This window comes from Vulpes vulpes, chromosome 7 (genome assembly GCF_048418805.1).
Source record: "Vulpes vulpes isolate BD-2025 chromosome 7, VulVul3, whole genome shotgun sequence".
NCBI lineage: Eukaryota > Metazoa > Chordata > Mammalia > Carnivora > Canidae > Vulpes > Vulpes vulpes.
The window spans coordinates 13502759-13528142 of NC_132786.1; the positions used below are offsets into that span (position 1 = coordinate 13502759).

The 25384-nt window shown below is 36.0% G+C and overlaps 1 protein-coding gene across 6 annotated transcripts in view; it reads right to left on the reverse strand.

Annotated features, from left to right (window-relative positions):
* AGBL3 (AGBL carboxypeptidase 3) overlaps window positions 1-25184 on the reverse strand; it is a 56508-nt gene extending 31324 nt beyond the window's left edge. Inside the window, exons 1-12 of one of the 6 annotated variants that reach the window (XM_072762981.1) lie at window positions 24777-25174; window positions 23980-24445; window positions 23067-23127; window positions 20335-20520; window positions 16679-16786; window positions 12951-13089; window positions 11019-11798; window positions 6207-6369; window positions 4935-5061; window positions 3424-3524; window positions 3089-3201; window positions 1565-1631 (exon numbers count right to left, since the gene is read on the reverse strand). In XM_072762981.1, coding sequence (XP_072619082.1) covers window positions 1565-1631; window positions 3089-3201; window positions 3424-3524; window positions 4935-5061; window positions 6207-6369; window positions 11019-11798; window positions 12951-13089; window positions 16679-16786; window positions 20335-20520; window positions 23067-23127; window positions 23980-24042 — 1908 coding nt within the window. In that variant the 5' untranslated portion in view covers window positions 24043-24445; window positions 24777-25174. Of the gene's footprint in view, window positions 1-1564; window positions 1632-3088; window positions 3202-3423; window positions 3525-4934; window positions 5062-6206; window positions 6370-11018; window positions 11799-12950; window positions 13090-16678; window positions 16787-19198; window positions 19430-20334; window positions 20521-23066; window positions 23128-23979; window positions 24446-24776 lie in introns of those variants that run through there. The other 5 variants (XR_012002460.1, XR_012002459.1, XM_072762982.1 and 2 more) reach the window with 5 other exon arrangements.
* Between the last annotated feature and the right edge of the window lie 200 nt (window positions 25185-25384).

The following is a 25384-nucleotide window of genomic DNA, read 5'->3' on the forward strand; positions in this document are numbered from 1 at the left end:
ACAGCCTTCCTTCACTCTGTCCTCTCTCCAAGCCCTTTAGTGCAAACTGGCAGTTTTCCTGATGGGGTGGCTGATTGGTTCTGTGGTTCACACACACACTGACTTCCTTAACAAATAGTTGATCCTCTATATTCTTCTCTTCTGAAAACACATTCTTTTATTTATTTATTTATTATTTATTTATTATTAATTAATTAATTAATTTATTTATATTTTTAATATAAATTTATTTTTTTATAGGTGTTCAATTTGCCAACATAAAGCATAACTCCCCAGTGCTCATCCTATCAAGTGTCCCCCTCAGTGCCCGTCACCCAGTCACCCCCACCCCCCGCCCACCTCCCCTTCCACCCCCCCTAGTTCGTTTCCCAGAGTTATGAGTCTCTCATGTTCTGAAAACACATTCTTATTTTTTGTAATATGGCAGCATGAGAATTGTTTAAAGCTTCACTTTCTGGTTCCTCTCTGCCCAACAATTCCTTCTTCCTTTATCTCTCCTTGTACTTTTACTATCAGCAGTTGGGAGGAATCAAGTTGCTCTTCAACACTTTACAAAGAAATCTTCTCAGCTAAATATTCACTTTTATCACTCACAAGTTCTACCTTCCATAAGGCACTAGAACACAATTCAGCCAAATTCTTTACAATTTTGTGGTGAGGATTGAAATTTTCTCCATCAGCCAATAACATGTTCATTTCCATCTGAGACCTCATGAAAATCACCCTTAATATTCATATTCATGCCAATGTTCAGTACACGATTATTTGTGTATTCTTTAAGATGGAAACTTGCTCCCCCTCTTCTTTGGGAGCTCTTGCCAGAATCACCTTTAGAAGTCCCTTCGTGGCAATATCAGCATTTTCTAACACGCACTTCAAAACTCTGCCAGCCTCTACCCATTATCCAGTTCCAAAGCCAGTTCCACAGTTTTAGGTATTTGTTACAGCAGCACCACACACTTGGTACTGAGAGAGCAGCACCCTAGTTTGTCTTGGTCACCTCCTAATACCATCATGTTGTATGTTAGGGTTTCAACATACGTATTTGGTGAGGGCATAAACATTCGGTTACCTAACACCGCCTGCAATCCCTACTCCTAATTTCCTCATTAGGCACTTATCATTACCTGACACATCATATATTTTACTTATTTCTCATTATTTTTTATTTCTACCAATTAGAACATAAGCAATGAAAGAGGATTTTTGTCTCATTTTGTTGTTCACTGCTATATCCCCAGCACAGCTGAAGCTCAATATATAGTCATTAAATAAATGAATAAATGAACATTGGATTTGCAGTAAGGTGATGTATGTTATGCTACCACCTCTCATTAACAAGTGGTGTGGCTTTTGAGAAATAATCTTCTGGATCTTTAGAGTAAGGGTGTTAAAAATCCTAAGGTTAGAAAATTCTATGACTTAAAGATATATTCCATAATCAAAAACTAATAATTCTTGCTATACAATAATTACACAACTGCAAGCATTTCTTTTGTCAGATTGCTAGTCACAATAAGTACCTTAGTATATCCATATAATAGGCAGAAATTTTCAATCATACCTGAGAAGTTAACTTGAGAAGATAATTCTGAGACTCATTGGATTCTGAACTGTCAGAGCCTCGGCTACTACAAAAAAATAATAATAAATAATTTTGATGTAATAATTATCAAATTGTTTTAATTATTATTTATAATTATATTTTATTTATATTTACAATTTTATTTATCAATTTAATTCGATAAGTATAAAAAACAGACAGCAATATTTTGGTGGCATTTTAAAATTTCAGCTGTAACTTTTATCCTATTATTGGAATGGTAGAAATGGTTCTAATTATAAAAAGAATGTTTACAAAGGTAAACATTACAGATGAATTTGTAAATATTATAAAGGGTAAATGTCTGATAGTTCTAGGCATCTTAGAGTATTAGAAGAACAACTGAAGTTGGAACACATCAAAATAAACAAATCCATGAGTTCAAAATGATACTTTCCATCTGCAAACACACTTATTAGTCACTTCTGGGGGTTGCAGGGGCACTAATTCAAAGTCTGAAAAATTTATAAGGAGAGGAAAAGAATCAAATATTTGTTTTGTCTTTCCTACAGGAAACTGTATGAAATTAGTACCTTCATTTTTCCAACAACATTCCCTTAGAATTACATTTTGCATTTATTATTCACTAATTTAGAGTATGTAGTGGCATCTCTATAAATGTGTCAATTCTCTGTGAGTAATGTCAGCATTAAAAACAATTTGAGGTTGGGATCCCTGGGTGGCGCAGCGGTTTGGCGCCTGCCTTTGGCCCAGGGCGCGATCCTGGAGACCCGGGATCGAATCCCACGTCAGGCTCCCGGTGCATGGAGCCTGCTTCTCCCTCTGCCTGTGTCTCTGCCTCTCTCTCTCTCTCTGTGTGTGACTATCATAAATAAATAAAAATTAAAAAAAAAAAAAAAAAAAAAAAAAACAATTTGAGGGGGTGCCTGGGTGGCTCTTTTGGTAAATCATCCACCTTTGGCTCAGGTTGTGATCCTGGGGTCCTGGGATCAAGCTGAGCAGGGAGCCTGCTTCTCCCTCTCCCTTTGCCCCTCCCTCAGTTCATGCACTCTCTCTTGCTTGCTCACTCTCCCACTCATATAATTAAAAATCTCTTGGGATGCCTGGGTGGCTCAGCAGTTGAGCATCTGCCTTTGGCCCAGGGCATGATCCTGGAGTCCTGGGATCGAGTCCCACATTGGACTCCCTGCATGGAGCCTGCTTCTTCTTCTGCCTATGTCTCTGCCTCTCTCTCTCTCTATGTCTCTCATGAATAAATAAATTTTTATTAAAAAATATTTTAAACATAAAAATTTAAAAATTGGAGTATGTATTTCACATACAGTACATAATAGGTGCTCAATTAATATTACTTGACTAAATAACTGAAGTCTTGATGAAGTCAGGCCAAAGTAAACTGCATGGAAAAAATTTTCCTCCAGCTATAGTTGGGATTTTCATTGAGACTGAGAATTTTATGTCCTACTGTTATAAAGAGCACAGTAAAAGAGCACAAGTTATATTACATTCACCATCTTGACTTACCTAGACTCTATATCCAATGTAATTTCTTTTAGAGAAGTATCTGAATCCTCAAGGATTTTTTCCAAGCTTATGTGTTTTTCCATTTCTTCTAATTCTTTCAGGCACTGATAATACTAGGGGAAAATGATAAATTAATTATAAATTAACTCCATTTCCTAATTAAACTAATTGAATATTTCTAGATATCTGGAATCATAGCTAGGAGGCTATCAAGTACCAGAAACCCCAAACACTGTTCGGATATTAAAAGAAAAAACTGCCATTGGCCCTTTAGAGTTAGGTTATGTTATCTGATAAACTGGAGTTTGATGCTTTAGCAAATGGACTTTGCTTACCTTGGTTCGGTCTGGATCACAATAGTCCAAGAGAGAATCACAAAAATGATATCCCATTGACTCCAAGTCTTTTGTGTTGAAATGAGTGCCCCGTTTATTACCTAAAACATCAATAGGTTTATCCACCACTGAGAATGAGTTAATCATTTGTCCTTAACAGGTAGGCCTAAGTTGTACAACAGAGAGTATAAATAAACAAAACATCTAATATGATTCTGTATCCTGTCCTTTGGATTTTCTTCCCTAGGTCAGGTCATTTAGCAGCTTATTGCTTTCTCTCATTCCCTCTCCATGCCTGGATCAAAGCTGATTAGTTTATGTTGTAAGGCAGAAGAAAATTTAATCAGGAATTATGGAATACTTGGTTACCAGCTATAAACTCACTCATAATCACTTAGTGAAAAACTTGGGTAAATATTTTAATGTTTTCATCATCATAGATAATGTTTTATCAGTTTCAGGTGCTTTATTTTAATTTTTTTAAAGACTTTATTTATTTATTCATGAGAGACACACAGAGAGAGGCAGAGACACAGGCAGAGGGAGAAGCAGGCTCCAGGCAGGGAGCCAGACATGGGACTCGATCCCAGGTCTCCAGGATCATGCCCTGGGCTGAAGGCGGCACTAAACTGTTGAGCCACCGGGACTGCCCAGTTTCAGGTGCTTTAAAAAACAAATTATATATGTGGATTACTAGCACTTGCCTTTGAGTCAATAAATTTTCTAAAAATATAACAATATCTTAATATGGAATATTCTAAGGGTAAACTGGATGTGACTAAAAGATTTCTCAAATGGAAACAGCACATTTTTATTTTTAGTTAAAAGAACTGAGTGCTTCTGTTAAAATATAAACTGGCTCTCTCAAAGAACCACCAACAAATAGCAAATCTGACTTGCAAATAGCAAATCCACTAAAAACATTTCTAAACTGAGGCATCTGGGTGGCTCAGTAGGTTGAGCTTGAGTGTCTGCTTTTGGCTCAGGTCAGGATCCCAGGACTGGAATGAAGTACTGCATTAGGCTCCCTGCTGGGAGAGAAGCCTGCTTCTCCCTCTCCCTTTGCCTGCTCCCCTTATTTGTGCTCTCTCTCTCTCTCTGTCGAATAAATAAAATAAAATCTTAAAAAAAAAAGGCCAAACATTTCTGATGTTTTACGTATGAGTGAGCATTGCTTTTTCTTGAAATCACAAGTCATCTGTAAGGACTCCTTCTTAAAAACAAAACGAAAACAAGTAACTAAAGATTAGTTCATGGTATAACCAGTTAGGTATTCTCCATATGCTAATGTTTCCTTTTCTAAACCAAGGGAAATGATGAGCTGGAGATACACAGAATGGTAGTTTGTTTATTCATCCTACCTTATATATAAACATGTGATTGGACACCAGCATGCATTTAAGTAGGAGGAAAGTGCTCACTATCACACTGTCCACATTATTAACCTCACATTAAAAATGTTTCTTTGGTGTAAAGCTCTGAGAGCCATGAATGAGAACACTTGGTCTTACCCAGGGTAGATCCACAAAAAGTAGCCTCCATGGTAAAGCTGTTTTTGATTCCCATTTTCCACATTACTACCCTGCCTGTTCCCTCTTTGCTCTTCTGAACATTAAACTTGCAAGCTGAGAACGAAAACTAAAAAGAAGCGAATAAAAATGAGAAAACGTGTTTTTCTGAGTACAAGGTCTTCCTCAGGAAGTAGGGTTGAAAATGAGAAAGTAGTACAAAAGCAGTAATTCTCTCTAAAGCTTCGGGGGCTGCTTTTATTTCCAAACCAGTGGAAATCACTCATTTTGAGGATGACATATTTACATTTCTCAGAAGTACAGATCTGAATGCCAGCAATACGTTTTACTTTTTATATATGACATATGCATTCAAACCCCACTGATTAATTCTTGATACTGTTGGGATAAGCTCTTATACTTTAAAAAACTTATATGAAAGGGCTTAAATGGTTAGGAATAAAGATTAATGTAGATGTTTTGAATAGAATAAGGATGTTTTATTTTCACAAGCTTAAATCATTGGAAAGCTGTCCTGAAAGATTGTTAGAATGTCAGTATCTATAAAGTTTTGCAATTTTATTTACAATAAAATTAGCTTGTGTTTTACTCTATGTGTCTGACACATGCGTAGATTTGTGTAACTACTATCACACTCAGGATATAGGACAATTCCATCACCTCTAAAAAAAACTCCCTGTGTTATTCCTTTGCAGTCACAAGTATTTAATTTATTTTAAAGCTACAGTAAATTATATTTTTTTTCAGTTTTGGTTTCTAGTTGTTCAGTGTGTATATAGAAATGTAGTTCGTTTCTGAGGGTGGACCTTGTTGTGTAGGATATTGCTAAACCTACTTATTAGTTCTAGGAGGTTTTTCTGGTGCATTGCTTTGGGTTTCCTACGAAGAAAATCATACCATCTTTATTCCAGAGTGTCTGTCTATTATTTCTTTCTGTTGCCTTTCAGCACTTGAACCTCCAGCACAAGGCTAAACTGAAGGGGTTAGGGTGGCTATACTGGCCTTATTTCTGACCTTAGGAGGAAAACAGTCTTCCATCATTAGGTATGGTGGTAGGACAAGGCACATATTTTTCTTAACATTTTCAAATTATTGGTCATTAAACATTCCACATAGTTGCTTTTTTATGGTCAATTGTATAAGCCAGTCAAAATACATTAAAAAAGCAGTTTACGGAATAAGGTGATCTATCCTGCAGTCTCACATGGGCAACATGTAATAAAAGAAAGGTTAATCATCTTAAATGGTACTTACTTTATCTGGACAATTTTTGCTTAGCATAAGTGGAAAGATTCGCTGCTGTAAGTATAATGCTTTACATCTATCACTACCTTCACAGCCGTACATAAAGATGTTCTTTTTTCTACTATGGCCATGAAGGTCACAATATAAAATAACCTCTCGTTTCTCCATCAATCTACCGAGAAAAAAAAGGAGCAAGGTAATAAATTTTACCTCTGCATTTTTCTATGCGTATAACTATGGATTTACAAGTCTAATATCCAAATAAACAGAATTTCTTATATCATTGCTTTCAACTTCTTTCTCTTATCCACACTGCATATTATTAACAATTTTAAGACATCTACAATAATTTCCTATTAGCCATACATAAAACATGAATGCTTACCTTCTATTATAAGGACAAAATTTACCTTACTCCCAAGACTCTCCAACAGGATCCCTCTGCTTTATTATTCTGGTTTCCACTATACACAGAAAACAGCTCTCTCCTACTTGGCCCATTAGCTTTCACAGAGATTCTTTCTGACTAGAATATCTTCTTTATTCATCTCTGTGAGTTCAAATACTGCCCCTCAGCCCTCAAGGCTGACTTCATGTCTCACTTTCTAAGTAGTTAAGACCACAGATTTTTCTTTTTTTTTTCAATAAATTTATTTTTTATTGGTGTTCAATTTGCCAACATATAGAATAACACCCAGTGCTCATCCCATCAAGTGTCCCCCTCTGTGCCTGTCACCCAGTCACCCCTACGCCCCGCCCACCTCCCCTTCCACCACCCCTAGTTCGTTTCCCAGAGTTAGGAGTCTTTATGTTCTGTCTCCCTTTCTGATATTTCCCACTCATTTTTTCTCCTTTCCCCTTTATTCCCTTTCACTATTGTTTTTCTTTCTCTTTCTTTCTTTCTTTCTTTTTTTTTTTTTTTTTTTTTTTTGTATTCTTGGAGCACATAGTATTGGTGTTATGATTTCCTTGACACTTGCCTTGGAAAGTTTTCATATTTTTGACATTTAATCTTGTTAAGGATAAGTAATGCTTTAAATCACCTAGAACAGTGCTATGCACACAAGTACCCAAATATTTGTTAAAAATTGGCTACCTGACAACTTGGTGCTGAAGCCAATTATTATATAACCCTTAATTAAAGTGGTAAATACCACTCAGAAAAATGGTAACAAAGTTTGGATTTTTTCTGGTAAATTTCTAATAAATAAGGAAATTATTATACATTTCTTAGCCTGCATAGCTTAGGCATTCAAAGAAAATTAAAGCAATAAAAATAGCCCCCCAAACTGACTGATTAATTAACTAACTCAAAATTGATTAAGTAACTTTGAGAGGCTTTAAAAAGATTTTTAAAAAGTGGTGTGTTATAAAGAAGATGGTTTATGTATACAATGGAATATTACTCAGCCATTAGAAACAACAAATACCCACCATTTGCTTCAACGTGGATGGAACTGGAGGGTATTATGCTGAGTGAAATAAGTCAATTGGAGAAGGACAAACATTGTATGGTCTCATTCATTTGGGGAATATAAAAAATAGTGAAAGGGAATAAAGGGGAAAGGAGAAAAAATAAGTGGGAAATACCAGGGAGGCAGACAGAACATGAAAGACTCCTAACTCTGGGAAATGAACTAGGGGTGGTGGAAGGGGAGGTGGGCGGGGGGTGGGGGTGACTGGGTGGTGGGCACTGAGGTGGGCACTTGACGGGATGAGCACTGGGTGTTATTCTGTATGTTGACCAATTGAACACCAATAAAAAATAAATTTATTTTTTTTAAAAAGTAGTGGTGTTAAGGTGGTAGGATGATGGGCATTTTTTGCCCCCCTTTTTTCATATTTATAAACTTTATGTATTATATTACTTAAATAATCAATATTACACATACTATTTGTTATGCCTGGAAGGATAAATACCAAAAGGTTAGCAATGGTGTTTGTAGTAATATGAAATGTATTACTTTTAAAACAAAAATATTAAAACCTAAAATCAAAACATTCAAAGCATAGTTTTTGATTAGGAATAATACTCCTCTAAACTACAGTGAAATCCCAGCATGAGGTCTGTTACATGTATTAATTGATTACCCTTTTCTCATCTGGTGCCCAATAAATCTTTTTTTTTTCTTTATTTATTTATGATAGTCACAGAGAGAGAGAGAGAGAGAGAGAGAGAGAGAGAGAGAGAAGCAGAGACACAGCCAGAGGGAGAAGCAGGCTCCATGCACCGGGAGCCCGATGTGGGACTCGATCCCGGGTCTCCAGGATCGCGCCCGGGGCCAAAGGCAGGCGCCACACCACTGCGCCACCCAGGGATCCCCCAATAAATTCTAATTGATAACCTAAAACTGACATAAAGCCACTAAATGATCATTACAAGTTTTTAGAAAAATGAGTGGATTATAAAGCAAGATTATCAAGTTAGGACCTTAAATATGAAATATGCTGAACATTTTAAAACCAGTATTTCCCCAATTTAAATGATCTTTCAATTTCTTAAATTTAAGTCCAAATAAACTTCTGAGTAACTCCCAAAGATATGTCATTACATCCTTCCAAAGGGTCTCTATAATTTTACATGAATTTTAAATCACTTGAGAAATGGCTTGGGTCTTTTTTCTTACCCACAGGTTAAGATATTCTAAGTATCTTATACTAAGCATCCTATACTAAAACTTACTGAAACTTTCTTATTCTCATATTCTTTAAATATACTAAATCTTAGATATACCTACAGCTGCTTTCCTTCCCACATATATGTGACTTCTTATTCTGCTTACCTACCTATGATTCATTGCATTAAGGTAGTTTTCTTTCTTGGAAGTCTTTCTGAAACTTACTGAATAGATTTCTGCCTTAACCTTACAAGGTAATCTGAGAAGAATGGAGACATTTAAAGTATTTTCCATAGAGACAAGCCAAAGGGCCTTGGCCTATAATCCATCTTCTGTTGGACCAGAAACCCTTAATGTCAAAGAGCACTAAGTAGACATTATAGATATTCTAATCAGCTCCCTTTCTTATAATTTTTTTTTTATTTTGGAATTTTAGAGTACACAAACTTTGCAAAGGTAGTAGAGCATAAACATATACCCCTTGCCCAGTTTCCCCTACCGTTAACATATCACATAACCATGGTACAGTGTTCAAAAACAAAGAAACCAACATTGGTACACCACTAGTAACTAAACTCCCAATCTTACGGATTTCACTAGTTTGCTACTAACGTCTTATTATCTGTCCCAGAATCCAACTTAGGATATCACATTGCATTTTGCCTTCTTGGTTATTGTTTGCCAACCCCAGGAAAATAAGGAAGTCACGTTTTGTTAGTTTTTTTTTGTTTTGTTTTTGTTTCTTATCACTTAACATTTCTCAGATAACTGCCGGGAATCCTGGAGTCCAAATTTATGAGGCTTATGAAAGCAAGAGTTTTCAGTGTTTCCTGTGGAGATCTGTACTTCACTCCCTCTGTGCCTAAGCAGATAAAAGGATTAACATGGAAGTGAAAGTTGAGGCTGAACTGAGAAGCATGGAGTCATGCTTCTCCATGTTTCTGAAGCCTGTCAACTTCTCTGAGGGATGAGGGACTGGAGGTATCCTAGAGGGCCTCAGCCCTGAAACGGAGTTCTTGTACTTGCACTGGGGGCCCTGGTAACAAAATGGGATCAGCTATAAACAATCTCTATTATAGTGCTTATTTTTGTAAATATGTGAATAATCCTAAATAGTTTACAAAGAGTCTTTATATCTGTATCTGATTCATTAACATTGTTTTCTTTTTATATTTGAGCTAACCCTGACCTGAATACATTTAGAACTTTCAATGTTCCATATTTTATTTGGGGTACTTTATTAATAATATTCTGATTTAATCCTGTGTGTTAAGTATCATTATTACCATTTTATAGATGAGAAAACTGGGGTTTAGATTGTTTTTAAATTGCTCAAGGTCACAGTTAGCAAATGATATAGAAGGATTCCAATCTGATATTTTAACTCCATTCCACACTCTTAAGCAAAAAAGTTGAGGCTTTGAACTTGGAATGGGGTTCTGTGACTCTAATAAATCTTTTTGTTCTAGCACATGCCTATTCCTGATTGTTATTATCTTAATCTATTAAAGAGTTCAACCATTCAACAAATATTTATATATTATGTGCATTTGCTGTTCTAGATTCTTTGGAAAATTTAAAGCTTCAATTTTTCTGGGGGAATATAAGACTATTATTCATCAAAGTTTTAATAACTATATAACCTAATGGTCAAAAGACTTATCATGTTAAAGAGTAGACTTATCATGATGAGCCCTGAATAATATACAGAATTGCTGAATCACTATATTGTATATCTGAAACTAATTTCACATTGTATGTTAACTATACTGGACTTAAAATTAAAAACTTAATAAAAAAAATGCTCATCATAGACCAAGGTATGATCAACATAGTGCCAGCAGACCCAGTGAGACAGAATTAATTTTTACATGTAAGAGACTCAAGCATCCCAAAGTAAACATTAGTGCTACATTTAGCTTTAGCAAGAAATCACATTTGGGATATGCAAATTTAACTATTAGTTTCACAAAGCATTAAAATGTTCTAGAAATTTATTCATTATTTAAGAAAAGGCTAGTGAATCCAGTGGCATAATGCCAGAAAGAAGAGTGGAACGAATGAGCAAAGAATTAAGTAGCCAGAGTTTAATTATCAGTTAAGCCATCTTAAAAGCTAGAGTAAAATGAATGAGCTGTGGAAGCAAAAATCTAACTACCGAGTTTACTAAATAAACAGAGAGGTAATCTGAGGCTTATTTTACCTACGGATCATGTTCCGGGTATACCAAACAGAAGGAAATGATTCCTTTAGGAGAGATGTATAATTACGATTTAAATCTCGTCCAGCTAAGGAACAACGATAATTTCCCACAATCACACCATCTGGATTCAGCATGGGTACCACCTTGAAGATGAAAGTGTCCCGAAGCAACTGCGCATCGCTTGAGTCTCCTAAAATATAATCTAGGAAGCCTTTCATGATCCAAGAGCTGTTGGTTTCTCCTGGATGTACCCTGGCAGTCAAAATCACAGCCTTTCGCTTTCTTGAGTCAGTGTTCTTCAAGGGAGTAGTGATTGTTAAGACATACACCATGTTCCTAGCAATTGTGTGGCACAAGACACGTATTTTACAAAACTTTGACCGTGCTGAGTCATGATTGATACTGGAAAGATATTCTTGCAAGTTGGTATAAGTATACGGATAGCAGTGAGCAAAGTAGCAGGTATCTTTGTTGTGTGGAAACTGAAATGTCCATGTAAGAGAGAAATAATGGCGCCCATCTTGTCCCTGGTTGTTCCTATAATACTTGATTTGATCTCCTATTCTCTGCCAGCCAATATTATGAGTCTTGGCATCCTTTTCAGAATAAAACAGTGGGCGCATACCCCGATTGTAAAGGCTAGCAGGCTTAGTGAAATTGATTATAGTGAATCTGTAGACTATTCCTGCTTGGGTATTAGTGACTTGGAAATAGTACCACTGGGTATGTTTATTTGTGAAGAGGTCAGGGCGCACAGTCAACTGGTATTCATATTCAGCCCTAATACACAAAAAAAGAAGGAAAAAGAACACATAAAAATGTAAAAATGACATTTAAATTAAATAAGGAAGATTATTTTACTTTTACCTATTCGCAGAAAGCCTTTTTTCCCCTGAAACTGCTTATTTAGGCAGCATCCAATAGCAAGTAATAAAAGTTTTGAAATTTTCTCTTCTATTGGATGTGAAACTGCTTCTATGCTAATTTTCTAAAGGCCTTTTAATTTTTTTGTAATTCAAGAGAGCACATTAAAATGAGCATTTGATGAAAAATTCGTTATTTCAGCCCAATTATGTTTCCTATAAAAGAAATGATTAAAGAGCTCTTGAAACTCAAAGTCCAATGTTTTGTTTTGTTTTGTTTTGTTTTGTTTTTTTTACTTCAAATATATATTACTGTTTTCTATTGGATTCATAGTCTCAGGATCTGAAACACTATCACTGAGAAAGGTTGAAAACATATAAATTAATATAACCACATACATTTAAAAATTTGAAACTCTTCAAGGACTGTATTTGGTAACTATTTGCATTCTCCAAACTTAGTCACTGAGGATACTTAAATAAAGGTGAAAATAGTTTTATTGATACATTTGTTTAATACATGTATACACACACGGTCTTACTGGGTTAGTTGTGACTTTTTCTTTACCAAGTAACCTTCTATTCCATCAGCACTATGTACTTCCTTTGTGTGTACTGTGTGTTATCAACAGTGACCTAAGAATAGATGAAATGAATAATGCAAAACCATAGCTGTTGCATCTAGTGAAGGGTATATGATGGTTAATGGAGAACTGTATTATTTTCTGTACTTAAATATTTTTATAGTAAAAATTTTTTAAAGAATGACCTTGGATAGTACACATGTTCCTAAACATATTTTACGGAACATTCATCCCAAACACCATTCCATTAAAAGGTTTGAGAAGCAGTGCGTGTGTCTGTATAACAGTTCACACTGGCAAATTAAAAATGTACAGTATAGAAACCGGTTCAGAGTATTTGAGTCCAGAATTCGAACCTGTCTCTAATTTGCATCATACTTCAAGGAACTGCAGTTCATTTGTGAATACTAAAACTTTAATGTACCTAATACAGAAAATAATAAGTAGTTGGTCTAGCTCCTCAAATAAAAATAATTAAAACCTACACTTTGACTACCTTCTGTAGATTTCCACTCTCAAACCTTGCTTCAAACGTCAAAGTATTGTCATAGTTATCCACAGGTTGCTTCAGGGGTGTTCGATTGCCCCCTACTCGGGAATACACAAAACAGGGTTCCTTGTAAGCTGATGATAGAAGAAGATACCATAAAGATATCAAGCCATGTCTAAAGTATATATTCTATATATAGAGAGCTTGAAGCCACAATATAACTGAAGTATCACTAAAGATTTTAAATTTTAAAGTAATTTGACACTAACATACAGATCTATTTAAATACAAAAGTCTAAGAGTATTCAGACTAGAAAAGTAATGCCCCAAATAATTTCATGTATTTCTCATATTAAAAATGTTTATTCTGCTTCTGATTATTGTGGAGTAATTGGTCCTGAACTTGCCCTTTCACTATAAATATCTATAAAGCTAGACCAAAGAAAATGAATTGTTTTCATATATATGGATAACACACAGACTAGAACTATATAGAATGTTTGAGGGATCCCTGGGTGGCGCAGCGGTTTGGCGCCTGCCTTTGGCCCAGGGCGTGATCCTCGAGACCCAGGATCAAATCCCACATCGGGCTCCCGGTGCATGGAGCCTGCTTCTCCCTCTGCCTGTGTCTCTGCCTCTCTCTCTCTCTGTATGACTATCATAAGTAAATAAAATTAAAAAAAAAAAAGAATATTTGAAAAAAATAAATACATGAAATAAGGCCATGTCTAACCCTAGCCTTTCTTCCTGGAAATACCATCTAACTACATCTTTAAAAAGTGGCACTTAAAAATAGTAGAGCAGTCTTACTGAGCTGAGGAGGCAAGATTGTTGCTTAAGGCTGCTGAAATTTACGAGGCAGGACACCAGAGATAAGAAAGCTACATAGGGCCTCAACAGTCTACAGTGGTGGTTCCCTGGTCCTTGGCTAAGGGCTTGGCTATATAAACACAGGATAAGACTCAGCAAGATAAGAGTGTGTTACTGTGGGACTGAGATATTAGATATGCAATTCTAGAAAATATACTGTACTTCTAAACTATCCAGAATGGAAAGGCTTCGTTGACTACCTCAGGCATTCAATCACGACTCCAGAAAGGCTGCATTTTAGGTATAAGTACCACATCCAAGGGTAAGGACCATGACCTAGAACTAAATGACTAAGACAAAAGGAAAATAGATAGGCCCTTATAAAAAAAATAAAAATAAAACCAAGATGCCTGGGTGGTTCAGTTGGTTACGCAACTGCCTTCAGATCAGATACATAAATAAAATAAAATTAAATATATAATAGTATAATATAAAATAAAATAAAACAAAACAAAGGCTGAAGGTAGTAAAATGATCTGCCAGCAATTTAGCTACTTACTGGAACAAAATTCAGCATAATTTTTAAAAAGAACAGATTCCAACTAGGTATCTTTCACAATGTCCTGCATATGATTGAGAAAAATTATGAAACACAAAGAAAAGCAAGGAAAAAATGATCCATGTTCAGACACACACACACACACACACACACACACACTTTCAACACACCCCCAAGATAATCCAGATGTTGGGATTAACAAAGGACTTTGAATATATATACATATATTTAAAGACTTAAAGGAAAAGATAAAGATAATGAATAAGCAGATAGTCTCAAAAAACCTCCCAAACTACAAAAAAAGAACCAAATGAAAATTCTAGAAATAAAATATACAATAACTGAAATTAAAGATGAATTAGATGGTTTTAAGAAAAATTGGATATTGCAAAAGAAAGACTCTCTGAACTAAAAGAAAAATTAAATACAATTAATCCAAACTCAAGGACAGAGAAGGAAAAAAAAAAGATACACTGACATGTAGAACATAGCTAGAAACCCACATCTGTGTAATTGGAATTACAAAGGACAGAAGAGAACAAATAATATGGAAAAAAAGAAATAATGACTGAAAAGGTCTCAAATTTGAAAAAAATCTCAACTCTATTAACCATGGACCTACGAAGTTCAGCAAACATCAAGCAGGATAAACATAAAGGTATCCAAATCTAGGCAGATCATAGTCAAATTGCTGAAAACAGCCAGAGAGAAAAAGACACATCATACAAAGAGGGAACAATGATAAAAATTATGGTTGTCTTTTTAATAAAGACAGTAAATGTCACAAGACAATGGAACATCTTTAAGGAAAAAAATCTTTAGGGGTACCTGTGTGGCTCAGTTGGTTAAGCATCCGACTCTGGGGTTTGGCTCCGGTCATCATCTCAGGGTCCTGAGATCAAGCCCTGTGTTGGGCTCCCTTCTCAATAGGGAGTCTGCTCCCCCTCCCTTCCTCTGCCCTTCTCCCTACTTGTGCACACACTCACTCTCTCTCAAATAAATAAATAAATCTTTAAAAAAGAAAAAATCTTTAGAAAAAATAATAGGAACCCAAAATTCTATACATTCAGTTGTTTGGGGACTTCCCTCTCCTAATACTACACATCTGGCTCTCTCAGACCTAGGAAACACAATGATTTTGCTCTATAGACAGTCCTATGCTGCTTTACCAACCCTTGTTAGTCTGCCTTAATTCTGTCCACTTTGGTAAGTTATACTCCCATTAAACTTTCTTAAATTACTCCAAGTATGCCATCCCATTCTTGACAAGACCCTGACTGACTCACCTCAACTATTTTAATATTTTATCAGATCTTATTTAAGTTACATATGGAAGTTCTAAGGCAGGTTAGCCATGTAAATATTTGAAATTAAATTAAAAAATCAGGGATGCTTGTCTTTATTCTACTTGTTAAAAAATATGTGAGTATATAATTTATAGAATTGCTTACTACATAGGAAACAATCCTGCTAAAATTTTCTGTTTTGCCATCCCTTTAAATAATATATATATATTATTATATATATTATATTATATATTATTATAATAATAATAATTATATATTATATTATAATTATATTATATTATATATTATTATATTATATTATATATTATATTATATTATATTATATATATATATATTCATTCTCTGGAAGTTCTTGCTAAGATATAGAACTCTGATGGTGAAATGGTGCAAGAGTCCCTTACTTCCTTACATAGGTGCTTTAGGAGCAACACTCCTAGAGTGTTTGAGAGTATAAAACACTTTTAGAGTATAGGCTGAGACACCTATGTTTGATTATTACATACTATCATAAAACAGATATGAGATTTTGCATTACTAGAGTTCTCAAAGTACAAATATTGATCCTGGCTGTTAAGAACACTGTCCTGAAATATAATCTTAGATATTACTTGCAGGGTGGGGTATTTTTGAAACCCTTTTAAAGGTGCAATCTCAAGAAAGCATCAAACTAGCACAAAACAAAAAGTCATCTGGAAGATTTCATGAATGTGACCTATGAATAGAGAGGCAACGATAGTTGTAGAACACTACCCTGGATTTATCTTTGGAAACTGACATGAAGCATAATTCCTTCTAAATATAATCCTCCATTGTAGTGAGCAATATATTTTATTTTAAAGTAAGTCTGCATAAACTGCAGTACACCTTCAAGAATACAATTAGCACTAAATCCACATCTGAATCAATCTGTAACTAAACATCTTGATAGAGATCAGGACTTCCTGGTAATCTGTAGTTTCCATTATAAATAGTAAAGCAAATATAATTAAGGGATGAATCCAGGTACCAAATTATATTTTATAGCAACATGTCTCATTATGTACCCACCATCTTCAGCTAGATAAACCACAGTATCTTCCTTGGAATTTGGATAAAGGGGTTCCATCTCTAGGCCTGTTGGGGTGTACACTGGCTCAGGATAAGAAGGAGTCCAATCTGGGGAGAAAAGAGAAAACTTTGTTTGAATACTACTTCAAAATAAAATGGGAAATTTTTATTGTATATTTTCAAACTATTCAATGGTATAGCTAGGCTAAAATTTAGTGTTTCACGCAGGGCTTAACTATCCAGGCTTTCTTTCTTTCAACTATCCAGCAAGCTAGCTATGGATTGTTCCATGGTAGCTGGATAGGGTTTAAGAGAGAGCAGAAGTACACAAAGACTTTTGAGACCTAGGTCAATACTTGTATGCTATTGCTCTAAAATTTACATATTACATATAATGCAATGTACAAATCTTTATTGTATGTTCAATGAGTTTTGACAAATACATAGATGTCCATTCTCTTTTATTAGAAAGGAAACAAACTGCTGAATCTTTTTTCAAAGTGGTTGCACAATTTTACACTCATACCAACTCTAGTTCCAGTTCTACATTCTAATATTTGGAGTTGTCAGCCTTTAAAATTTTTAAAAACTCTGCCATCCTTGTGTAAAGTGGTATCTCACTGCGATTTTCATTTTCATTTCCCATGTTTAATACTTTTTCCACATTTATCAGCCATTATATGTCTTCCCCTTTGAGCAATATCTATTCAACTCTTTTGCTCATTTTTAATTAGTTTTCATTTTATTATTGGTTTGTAGGGATTTTTCGTATAGTTTGCACCCATGTTGTCAGGTATGTGCCAGTAATATTTTCTTAGACTGTGGCTTGCTTTTTTTATTTTGTTAAATATGTCTTTTGATGAAAAGTTTTAAATTTTGATGAAGTCTAACTTATTTTTATTGTTTCTTTTTCCTTTCTGGGTCCTCTCTAGAACTGTTCATATCCTATGATTATGAAGATACTGTCCTATGTTTTCTTCAGGGAGTATTACGATGTTAACTTTGACATTTAGGCCTGTGATTTATCTTATTTTTTTCAACTTTTAAAAAAATTTTTATTTATTTATTCATGACACACACACACAGAGGCAGAGACACAGGCAGAGGGAGAAGCAGGCTCCATGCATGGAGCCCAACGTGGGACTCAATCCCAGGTCTCCAGGATCACACCCTGGGCCGAAGGCAGCATTAAACCGTTGAGCCACCCGGGCTGCCCAGACCTATGATCTATCTTGAATTAATTTTTTGTGTGCTGAGAGGGGTACAGGTCAAGGTTTATTGTTTTGCTACATGGACACCAGGTTGTTACAGTATTAATTATTAAAAAGACTTATCTCCACTGGATTGCTTTGGTGACTTTATAAAAAATAATTTGGTCTAAATGTGCTAGTCTATTTCCAGATTCTATTATGAAATACTTTTTTGCCAATTATTTGTGCTCATTTTTAAAATCTACTGAAACATACTTCTACCCATAACTCACATGGCCTGAAATAAACCAAGTATTTAAACAAAACCTTTATGAGGAATCATACTTATGAGAAGTACAAAACCAAAGAAATACAGTTCTGTGCTTTATCACAAAGCATATATCACTTAGATCAAGATCTATTACATTGCCAGCCCCTCGGATCTCCACTCATACCCCCTTCTAATCATTTATTTCTTCTTCCCTTTGAAATATAACCATTGACCTTACTATAATGTAATTACTTCTTCATTTGCCTTTATAATTTTATAATCTGAGTATTCATATATATATTCATAAATATATCTACATAATTATTGATATGAAACTATAGCTTTGTTTTGCCTATTTTTATACTTACATAAGTTGAATTACATAACAAATATTCTTCTCTGCTTTTCACATATTTGTGAAATCAATCCATCTTGTGGTGTGTTGCTGTGATGTGTTCTTTTCTATTGCTATAGAATACATTAAAATGCTACATAAAAGTCCTCCAATTTATCCATTTCTACTTATAATGGGCATCAGGTTGTTTCAGGTTGGGGCTATTTAGAACAGTGTTGCTATGAAAAGCTTTATACATGTTCCTTGGAGCCCATGTGCCCACAAATCTCTTGGGTATAAATCCTGAGGTAAGAATTCTAAATTTTAGGACATATATTACTTAACTTTTAGTTGACAATGCAAAGCTGTCAACCAATGTATATACACCCACCAGCAGGTTATGCTCCATACAGTCAACAATGCTTGGTTTAAGTTAAAATGTAAAATGTAGTCTCCTCTGACTTCCACGGCATAGTACTCATCCACTGAGGGACATTTGGGTTGTCTCCTTTTGGCTATTGTGAACAATGTTGCCATATTAACAAGTACACATAAGTTTTTTGGAGGGCATGTTTTATTTCTCATCAACACATGTTATCAGACCTTGATCCCAGTCATCCCAGTGGCTGTAAAGTGTTATTTCAATGTGGTATTAATTAGCATTTCTCTGATGACTAAAGATATTGAATATCTTTTCATGTGTTTTTTTTAAAGATTTATTTATTTATGATAGACATAGAGAGAGAGAGAGAGAGAGAGAGAGAGAGGCAGAGACACAGGCAGAGGGAGAAGCAGGCTCCACACTGGGAGCCTGAAGCGGGACTCGATCCCAGGACTCCAGGATCGCACCCTGGGCCAAAGGCAGGCGCCAAACCGCTAAGCCACCCAGGGATCCCCTCTTTTCATGTGTTTATTGGCCACATTTATCTTTGGAGAAACATCTTGGTAGAAGTAGCCTAAAAAATGGAAAATTTTTGAAAAAAATAAAGTAATAGTGTGAAGTTTATTATATAACAAAGTTTGTAGTTTTAAAGCTTTAGCTTAAAGCTTTAAAATTCATGCCATAATATTGATAAGTTAACAGAATAGAATAAAATTCAAAATTAGACCTAAAAGTTTAGCACTAATTGTGGCATTTCCAACCAGCTTACAGAAAATAATATATTTTAAACAAGTGGCCAGATGGTTAACAGAACTGGATTGAGAGCTTGCTTCTTGTATCAAAATGTCCTGGGGATGGATGAAAACTTTAATCACAAAAAATACAATTCGAATAGAACTAAGAGAAACATGAGAATTTCAAAACCCAGAAGCCACAAAAAGTGATAGACAAAATGATTACATAAAAATTTAAAAATTCTGCATGCTAAAGATAAAAGGCAAATGACAAACTGAAAAAAAGTATGCAATATATATAACACAGTAAGCTGATCTGACTACATAGAAAACACTGATCAAGAAGATGACAATAAGTACAACAAATCATAAAATGTGCGAAGGATTTTACCAGACAGTTGACATAAAAAGCCAATAAATGCACCTGTTGGCCGTTTGTATGTCTTCTTTGGAGAAATGTCTATTTAAGTCCTCAGTCTGTTTTTAAATTTAGTTATTACTGTTTTTGCTACTGAGTTATAGAAATTCTTCATGTATTTTAGAGATTAACCTCTTATCATATATGTGGTTGGCAAATATTTTCCTGTTCCATAGGTTGCTTGATAAGAGTCATCTGTCTACTTGGGGCTTTGGATCCCACGTTCCTATTGGAACGTACTAATCTAAGACCATGAGTTTCCTCATTAAAATTAAGGTTGGCAAAGTAAGTTTGCTAAAATTTGAATTCCAAAAATTAAGAACATACCAATATGCTGGACCTTTTCATCAATGACTTCACAGTGGTACGGCCACCGTGTTGGGCTCAGTGGACCAGAAGAAGAGACACCATATAAATCTCGTGGTTCACGAAGACGTGGCACCCATCTCCCTAGTTGATATTCCAACAGTATCTGGGTAGTTCGGGGGATAAATGGGTCACTAATAGAGTCACCTGAAAAAAGATTCAAACACAATCATGAGTGATAAGCAGCAAAATCTCAATTCCTATAATTTTGTAATATATTCTTTTTTCCCTTCCAATACCATTAATTTGTGAATATTTGTGGATATCATCTTATAATTCATGCCATTTAAAAAATCACTATTGAAATTTTATAACAACTGATCTTCACAATAGCTAAAAAAAAGTATTTGTTGAACTCAGATACTATTGATGCTGAATTCTCAGTGTTATTCCAAAAACATTTGTTTCTTGCAGCTTTTCTAGCAAATTGTCTACTTTTGAGTCTTTTTTTTTTTTTTAAGATTTTACTTATTTGACACAAGCAAGGGGAATGGCAGGCAGAGGAATAGGGAGAAGCAGGCTCCCTGTTGAGCAGGAGTCCAAGCTGGGTTCAATCCCAAGACGCTGGGATGATGACCTGAACGGAAAGCAGATGCTTAACTAACTGAGCTACCCAGGCAACCCAAGTCTTTTTTTTTTTTTTTAAGATTTTATTTATTTATTTGAGAGACAGAGAGAGCACAAACTGGGGAGAGGGAGAAGGAGATGGACAAACAGACTCCCTGCTCAGCACAGAGCCTGATGTGGGGCTTGATCCCAAGACCCCTGGGATCATGACCTGAGTCGAAGTCAGATGCTTAACTGACTGAGCCACCCAGATGCCCCTACTGTAGAGTCTTCTTAAACTTAATCACACTGAGGCAACTATTTGTCCAATGGGTTAAATACACTCCATCAGCATAATTCCTCACCACCCACTGGCATTATTATATTCTCAAAGGTTGCTAGTAAACTCTCAGTCACAACTTTTTCTCTGTTCTCATTCTAGGATCACTGTGTAACACAACTCGAAGAGCATAATTCACATAGAACACAATGGCATTGCCTCTTGTGTTTTCACTACCTACTTGCAGTGTAGGGGCCCTGTCTTTTTTATGGGATAGCTTGGGGCATCAATTTGATGTGGATAATCACTCCTCCCTAAGCTCATGTTCCTTGTCTTTTATGATGCAACACTTTCTGGTTTTCTCCCTACCTTTCACATACGTGGTTCTCCATTTGTCTCACTGACTCCTCTTGCTTTCCCACCACCAAAATGTGGCTTTTTACCCAGATTTAGTTTTGAGCTATTTCTTTAAAAGAGCAGATATAGCAAGTTGGACTAGAAGCAAAGTTCTATCACTTTGTTTCTATATGATTTTGCTTGGCTAATGCAGCCTCTTTGAACATAAATTTTACCATATGTAAATGAGGAATAATAATACCTTCCCTTGTATTTCTCAGGTTTGGTATTTAGATCCATTTATTCAACAGTTTTTAAGCATCTAGTATTTCATTATGTGAATAGATACATTTTGCCTAATTTACAGTATGACTCAAAAATGGCAAGGCAGCTATGAATTAGTAAATAAAACTAGATCCATATCTCATACTATTTGTAAATGTAAATTATGGAGAAATTAAATACCAAAATTCAAAGTCTTTAGAGAAAAGCTAGATGATTATATTGGTGACCTTGGGGGTAGGGAAGGCCATTGTAGCTTAAAACAGATATAAACAGAGAGCCACAAATAAATAATGATAAATTTAACATCAAAATAATTCTAAATAATATAAGCAACATTCACAAAGGATTAGTATAAACAGGCAATTCATTATAAGAGTGACTATAGACAAACATAAAATAATTCTCAATTTCTTCAGCAATAAAGGAAATGTTAGTTAAAATGGTGAGTTGCCTCCTTTCTTCCACAAATTATCAAAATTTTAAAAAGAAAAAGAGTGGCAAGTACAAGTAGTAGTACAAGTCCATAAACCAGTACTACAAATTTTCTATGAGTATAGATATGTGCATAAATGCAAAGGAAAAGGCCTATAAGGATACATACCAAACTGAGAAGAGTAGGTATCTCAAAAGATTTGTTTTAGGATGATGGTTTAAAAAAAAGGAAAAGAAAAAAAAAAGGAAAAAGAAGAAAAAAGAAAAAATTAAAATCTTATCTTCAATTTCAGATAATCTGTGATGAGAATGTTTAGAATATTTTAGTTTATTTGAAAACTAATACTAAATGTATAAATTTTAAAAAATCAACTATACATCAAGATCCCACATATATGTACACTTGCAAATAAATGGTTTTATTAAGGAAACTCTTTACATGGGCATAGTTCATTTGAATAAAGATGTACTTCAAAAACAGTGTCCATTATAACTCGAGTCATACTGTAAATTATAGAGCTAGTTATTTAAAGAAATGCCTATGTAATTCCTTATGTTAAGTGTAGCCTTTTATAAATAATGACTACTTTTAGTTTCATTAAATATCAGGTTTACCTAAAACCTTTAAAGTCTGAACTCCAAGACATGCTTATAAAAGTGGATACATTTTCTTTCCTCATCCAATATCAGAATGCACTTCTATATTAATCAATCTTTTTTCTAGTTTCTACACTTTCTTACTTTTCATTGACCTTGAGTGAATATTCAAGGTTTTATCCTAAAGAGAAGGGAGATTATATGGACAAGTTCAAACCTGTTAAAAGTGCACACGAGTGGATATCTTCGCTTACAAATTTCATGAAGTTATCCTCATCCTAAAACAAGAGAATTTTATAATGTTTTTTTAATACCAATAGTTTCCAAATCCAGAAATTTTTTTACATCTATTTGAGTACTTAGAATTGAGTGCATCTAATCTTTAATGAATGAAAAAAACCCAAAGGATTATTATGGGCTACTGGTCTCAAAGTGCCCAACACTTCAAAAATCCTGAAACCTTTAAGTTTTTATCTTTAATTGGTTGAAGTCATATTAATGAATGTACGGAGGGAATAAATTTTAAAGATTCTTGGTAAACTTGGCAGAACAGTTTAAACTATGAATAAAATGAGCAAAAAGAAGAAAAAGAAAAAGAAGCACAGAAAGCCATGGACTCAAAGGGTGATACGTTATTTGAAGGGAGCTTGTTCTGGGACCTTAACCTCTATATGTGATGATTTTACTAAAATGTGAAGGAAATCGCTCAGAAATATGTAGTAGATCCAAACTATTTTGAAATATTGTGTTTTGTTTTGTCCTTTTTTCTTCCTCAGTGTCCTTTCCTTTGTTACATCAGAGCCACATTAAACCTATTATGGGGATACAAAGTAGGTCTAGAACAGACGGGATCCAGTATTATGATACATACTACGATGTAACAGAATTAATACATATAAGTGAACATGATTTATAAAAATAAAACTTTAGTAATGAGATCTCTTCTGAGATGGGGTATACTGCACATGGTAATAGCTTGGCTTTCAAATTATTTTCCAAATTCAGTGACAGGTGATTTAAACATCTAATTGATTTCTGCATCCAGTTGAGTTTATAGTATTTTTTTCCTGGGAATTTATAACACAAGTTTTATTTGAAATTAAGTAGGAATAAAGTCGAGAAAAACATACTGACTCATCTTCATCACTGATTGTTCCATCTGAATAGTCTTCTTTTTCTGAATCTTCTGACATTTCTTCCAATAACTGGCTTGAAATCTCTTTTATTACGTAGGCAGGCTGTAAAACAATTTCTAGGGAACTTACTGGGCAGTTTTCTGCTGAATTTGAAGGTGTTCATTACATTAATGACTAACCCCCGGATAGAGCCAACTGTATGTAATTAACAGTGACAACAGGCTTCTCTAAAACCTAAATTAATTAGGACGCAGCTAATCAAACATTCAACTTCGAACATTTGAAGAAATCTTCCATTGCCATGGAAAAGAGACCAAAACCGCAGTAAAAGACGAATCAAGAGAATAATTTAATTGAGAAGGAAATCCCCAGGGCACGCAGCCCTGTATTTAGTTCAACACTCACATCCTGTATTTAGTTCAACACCCGGCAGAGCAGGTTCAGAATAATCCTGAGGGTACTGAAAAAGATCACGAATCAAAGAAAAAATCATAGTTACTCAATGAAATCTAACAATATGGTCAAAAAAAATTTTTTTTTAATTTTTGCTTAATTTTCCATTGACCAAGAGCTCCAATGCCCTACACTTTCCTCTTCTATAGATGATGCTCTCTCTGTGCGATGGTCTGGGATACTGCAGATACCCTGGAAATACTCCACTGCTCTCGGCTGAACCGCAGTAGCTCTCAGCAGGTTCTACCTGCCGCGATCGCTCCTCCTCCCACGCAAGCGCCGCCCCCCGCCCCGCCCCGCCCCGCCCCGGGGTCACGAAGACAACCGAGTAACAGCACCTCCGTCCTAAGATGCTGTCACTTTTGCGAGGACCAAAGCAGTTGACCATTAAACAACCACGAACGCCACAGGGAGGACGTCCCGGTCTGGGCGCCGCCGCGGCTGCAGATCCGGGAACCCGTGCGCCCTGCCGCGCTCCGAGGAGCCCACCTGGGCGCTGACCGGCGGCACCGCGAACCCGGAGCCTCGGGAAAGCCACACGCTCAGGTCCTCGCCCGGGCGCCCGCGGGGGGCGGGGGCAGGCACCGTCACTTCCCCGGCGCGGAGGGTTTCATCGGCCGCGAGTCGCGTGGGCCAGGCGCTCCTGCCACCCTCGCGTCTGGACGGCGCGGTGCGCCGAGGGGCTCATGCCCCGGGGCGCGCGGGCTTCCCGCAGGGCCGGGGGCGGGTCTCGTCTGCCACGCTGTTTCCCTTTCGGCCGCCCTGGCCCGACCCCCTCGTCCCCCCCAGCCCCCCCAGCCCCGCCCCGCAGTCCTCTGGCCAGGCTGCTGGTGCCTTCCTTGCGGGGTGCAGCCGTCCTGCCCCGCCACGCCTAAGCCCTAGCGGCTGGAAGGAGCGCAGCTGTGGTTCAGCAGCCCCGCCCCGCCTCAGCCCCCGGAGGCGAGGC